Raw genomic sequence first — 5,561 nt, 5'->3', positions numbered from 1 at the left:
ATACTCACCTGAGAAAAGCTATACCTGAGTGAAAAGAAGCTCAAGTTTCTGAGCAATGAGGTAAAAATCCTGGGCTGTGTGGTCACTGATGATGGGATGAAGTAAAGTTGACTGCATCCTCAACTGGAAGGTTCCAATGAATTGTACACTGTGTAAAGGATTCATCAGGTCAGTTGGTTACCTCACAGATGATATCTACAAAGTCCACATACCTCTAGGGGTGCTTGCTGAAGCAAGCACAGAGACTCACCCCTTTCAATGGATGTTCACTGAGCAATGGGCCTTTGAAACTGTAAAGCAATATGTTGCCACTTGCACTTGTGTACCCCTTGATTATGGACCAGACCACAATCCTGTCTGGGTAATGACCAATGCTTGTGGGAATGGCATTGGTGGCATTGTAGCACAAGGAGCAGATTGGAAGTCAGCCAAAGTCACTGCATTCTACTCCACAAAGATGTCTTCAGCTCAGCGCAACTACCTGGTCCATGAACAGGAACTCCTTGTGGGAGTGGAAACAATGTTGTGGCACCAGGACATCCTCCAAGGCATACATTTCACTTGGGTAACCAACCACAAAAGCCTGACATATCTGTTGGATCAGAAAGACTTGTCTGGGTGACAGGTGTGATGGTTGGAGAAGTTAGCTGAATTCAACTTCAGAATCAGGTATGTACCAGGAGAGAGAATGTTCTTCTGGATGCTCTTTCCCAAATGTACGAGTTTGATGCTCCCAGGACAATCTGTGCACATAGCAAATACCTGCATCATGACCTGGACATCGAGGAGACAGTACCACCAAAGGAGAAGCAGCAGATAATAAGCTTGCCTTTGTACATAGGCATTAAAGCACTCACAATGTCTACCAGGGCTCATGCACAAACTGATGCCCCTGTTGGGCCTTTGCCAATGGAGCAACCATCAGCTCGCCAACAGAAGCTGGTGCTAAAACCTCCAAGGAGACCTCCTGCACCAGTGATTGTGAAGCAACATTCCATGCCAACAATAGACCCAAATCTGCCCAAGGATGAGGGTGGCAAGATAAAAGTTCCTGCTAAGGATCAGCTGGAAGGAACAGGAAAGGGACCTGCATGGTGATGCCATGCTCTTACACCCCTAGCTGAGACTGGTCAACTGGAGACCAGAATTGAGTTTGTGTGACAAATGAAGGATCATTTCATTCTTCTTGGACCAGGTGAACAAAAGAAGGGGGGAAAGGGTAGTGGTCCTGTTGGAGTTTATCACTTTTACCTTAGTTGTGGTTCACCAAGCACAGCACTACATAATCCAAAAGTGGACACTTAGCAGTTTATTTTTTTTGCTTACTGCACCTCAGCTTCAACCAACTTGAAGTCTGAGTATATTCCTCTCTATAGACTTGACAATCCTGCAGCTCATCATCCTCCAAAAGGACCACCCCCTGAACATGCTACAGACACCTTGCCAGACACACAGAGCTCATTGCTGAGTGTGCAGGAACTAGATGATACAAGTGATACAAGCATGGGAGGCAATACAGAAATGAATCTTGTGCCCCTCATTGTGTACCCAGGAAATGAAGGCATACTTAGGGAAGCACAGAACAGATATGGTGAAGACCCATTCTTTACAGCTGTTTGCAAAATGATGTGGAAAATCTGTTCGACAATCAGACTGTTCGGATATAGCTGGGATAGGACCCCAGAAGTACCTTAGTGGGTAGCTACTGTCTGTTACCATAGTACACTAAGAATCAAACATACTGCCTGCATGCCCTCTCGCATGGTATCCATTGACCTCAAGTCTCATATTCCTGTCCTTCACCAAAATGGCTATAGCATCAAGCAAATCTGTAGTATTCTAGGCATCAAGAAAACACTCGTTTACAATTGACCATGCTTGTCCAGTACATGCTGTAGAAAATTGAGGTAGTTAGTATCATTGACAACAAAAGTAAGCTCTTTTGTCTTCATGGTCGCTTTTGGTGCAGTCTTTCCCTTCTCCTTTTTCTTGGGTCCATAGACAGAAAGCGAAATCGTGAAAGAATGTAATTTTTCTGCGACAGGAGTGGGGGATCGCAACGGCAATGACATGTTGAAAAACAAGTCTGCCATAGGGACGAAGTCTAAGTATGTGCTTACACTACACAATGTTACCATAGAGGTGGTTTTGGGGTCCTATCCCAGCTATATCTGAACAGACTAATTGTCAAACAGATTTTCCGCATCATTTTGCAAACAGCTGTAAACAGATACTGGATGCCCCGAAGGCATTCAAGAACTTTGAAATCACACCAGATGGTTTCATTCAATTAAGATTGCAAGACCATGTTGTATTCTGTGTCCTGGACATTGCAGTAAATGATAAATGACTAAGGGAAATGGTCATTGATCAAGCTCATTCCCTACTCGCACATCTAGGTGCTAGAAAAACAGTATCCTACATATGAGAGTTCTTATGGTGGGACTCTATGGTAAAGGACATCACTGTGTACTGCACATCATGTCAGACATGCCAACGAAGCAAACCACTGACTCATAAACCCTTCGGACTGCTGAACCCACTCTCTGTACCATCCAGGCCTTGGGAAGTGATTGGAGTAGATTTCATGGGACCACTCCCCAAATCCAAAGATCATGATGGTGAATATGACTCGATAACAGTGATCATCAACTTGTTAACATCCATGGTACACATTGTGCCAAGTTGAACAATGTACACTGCCCATGAAGTAGCAGAATTAATGTTCACCAAAGTGTATAAACATCATGGCTTACCTCGAGCGATCATTAGCAATTGCGATGTTTTATTCACAAGTACATTCTGGAAACACCTTAATGAACTAATTGGGATTAAGCAGAAGATGTTGAGTGCATACCATCTGGAAACAGATGGTGCTACTGAACATGCCAATCAAACCATTGCCCAGATGCTGAGATGCTGCATCGGGCCAAATCAGAAAGATTGGGTGTCACACCTACCTGCCATCAAGTTTGTGATCAACAATGCGACATCAGAGTCAACAGGCTATGCACCATTCTTCCTGAATACTGGATGGATGCCCCAACGGATGATATGGGACACTCCAACGAGAGATGAGTACCTGAGCATATGAGCATTTGCCAATAAAATGAAACTCACCTTGTTGGACACTCACAACACAATTCTGAAGGTGTGATTGAAACAGATGGTTGGCACTAATAAAAAGTGCTGAGTGTGTCCCTTTGTTGCAGGTGACCTTGTATATGTCTCCATGAACAATATTAGCTTGTCAAAGGGGACATCACGACAACTCATACCAAAGTTTATTGGGCTGTACCACATTTTGGATGACTTTGGGCATAATTCTTATTGCATCAAACTACCTGATAACCTGAAACAAAGAGGCATTCACAACATGTTTCATTCATCATTGCTAAGAGTGCACATACCAAATGACAATCGAAAGTTCCCTGGGCAGAAGGATGATCAAATCCCTGAGCTTGGAGGAACAAGCCAAGAATGGGCTGTCAACCAGATAATAAGTCATCATGGCAGCTGCTTGGAGGCAACATTCGAGGTGCAATGGACAGCCAGAGACCAAACATGGTTACCATTTGATGAGGTCACTCATCTAAAGGCACTAGCCAATTATTTCGAGGCCTTGGGGATAGACAGGATAAATGAGTTGCAAGATAAGGGTGATGGGGGATCATCTGAGGATGACCCCCAGGTGTTCCTTGGATACTTGGTACCTCACCCCAGTGGAACCTATAAAAACCATCCATGCAATGATAGAAATCTGTCTGCTCACCAGGTCCCCAGGTCAGTCAGACAAACCCCCAATCGAAATTGCTGTACCCATCCCTGACAACACATGCCTCCACCTCATACTGCCTACCCTTGTCACACACCCCAGCCTCATCATTCCCACTCACCTCCCCACCATCATAGTCATCAGCCACATTGACATCATCGCCACTCTCCATCCATGCAAGGGAGAGCTGGAGCCCACACACGGCCTAGATCACCTGCTGTCAGCTCATGTAGGAATCAAGGGTGGTTTGGTGAATGTACCAATCATAGACCTCCTCACATGTTGCAACCAAAGTTCACTAATCATGAACCCCCTGCACACTCAGCCAAAACCATTGCTCACATATATTGTCCAGCATGCTCCTGTGGTAGTCATAAACCAACCTCCCACCCAAAAAGAAAGTCGAAGGGTTGCTCACCCCAGTCACTGCTCGAAACTCAACCCACGCATCTGCGAGACTTAGATCCTGATGCCTCAGAGACACTCCAATGCACACTAGCAGACATCATTAGTGACTTGCTCAGCCTGGACATAGACAAACCACCTACTGCTGATCACCACTCACCTGACATGACAACCCCTGCCTGCTTCTTATCTGTAGAGCAAATCAGCCTGGACTTCTTCTTCACTGTGTGGGCTCCTGCCGGTCTTGGGGAGGCAGAACAGCACATGCTGGTCCATCATGAGCAGATGAAAGCTTACTTTACCTATGATAGGGTGTTGCAACCCACATTATCAGCATTTTTCTTCAGCTTGCCTTCTGACATATTTCATGGTGACAAATCATGGATTGTTGGTAGGTATGAACAATATGTCATGGATGTTTGGCCTGCGATGGCCGTCCTATTGTCCATAGCATTCAGCGTGATGACTACTAGAAACAAGATGAATGCTAACTTCAAGGAGAGGAAAACATTGGTTTCAGCTCACAATGCTACCATTCTTCACAAATTGAACGTCCAGCTGCCCTCTGATTGCCATGTCACCATGCAAATCTTGGGAGATATAATGGCTATCTTGTTGCAAATTCTGAAGGTGCGCCGGTTGACTTATTCCCTTACATATGCAATTCACACTTAGGGCAGTTTTATCTTGGTTTATTATCTGATGCATGGTTTGTGGGCCTGTGTAAGGATGCTTACTTCGGTGTTAGGGGAGCCGAGGATGACGACGAAGGAGTGGATGCAGTGGACGAGCCGCTGTTAGCATATACACAAACTCCTTGTCTCGAAGCGAGTCTTGCTGCCTCTGACATAGATCAGTTTGGTGAGTGGTCGATCTTAATGGCCAATGATGCCACAAAGGATCTCTTTCAGTTGAGATGGCATGACACAAAAAGGGCCACATGTGTGCTCAAGAAAATCAGGCAGGCTCCTCTGCATTTTCTAGATAAAGACATGTCACAAAATCCTTGAACACCTGCTCAGCATGCTGACCCTGAATATTAGCCCCCTTCTTGTTGTCCCAGTGGGCTCCAAATGGTCATGCTTGATAGTACTCAATATCTCAATATATCTTTCAAATCTATGACAGAAGATCAGTAAATCACAAGCAGTTTACAATGCTGACTTACATAGCCAGTCCACTTGTTTCTCACTACTTGATAGTTCTTAGGAGGTCCATCTGTGTGATAGTTGGCAATATGCAGGGCAGTGGCTTGATATGTAGCCATCTTGAAGTTCCCATTATTGCCCACCTCATGCTGGTTATTGTGCAGGAGCCTTACAAGAGCAGTGGTTTCTTCATAGTTCCAATGAACTCATGGAGTGGGAGCACTAGTCTTATT

General features: G+C 45.0%; 1 protein-coding gene across 1 annotated transcript; it reads left to right on the top strand.

Moving 5' to 3' along the window:
- Positions 1-4,501: 4,501 nt before the first annotated feature.
- F5J12DRAFT_969109 (uncharacterized protein) lies at positions 4,502-5,267 on the top strand (the record flags this gene model as incomplete). Its single annotated transcript, XM_051750052.1, has 3 exons — positions 4,502-4,810; positions 4,861-5,041; positions 5,224-5,267. The coding sequence occupies exons 1-3, from the start codon at positions 4,592-4,594 to the stop codon at positions 5,265-5,267; spliced, it is 444 nt and encodes a 147-aa protein (XP_051594937.1). The 5' UTR covers positions 4,502-4,591.
- Between the last annotated feature and the right edge of the window lie 294 nt (positions 5,268-5,561).

Source organism: Pisolithus orientalis (assembly GCF_024613125.1).
Source record: "Pisolithus orientalis strain OTSU chromosome Unknown F5J12scaffold_65, whole genome shotgun sequence".
Taxonomy (NCBI): domain Eukaryota; kingdom Fungi; phylum Basidiomycota; class Agaricomycetes; order Boletales; family Pisolithaceae; genus Pisolithus; species Pisolithus orientalis.
This window is presented reverse-complemented; position numbering and strand designations above follow the sequence as displayed.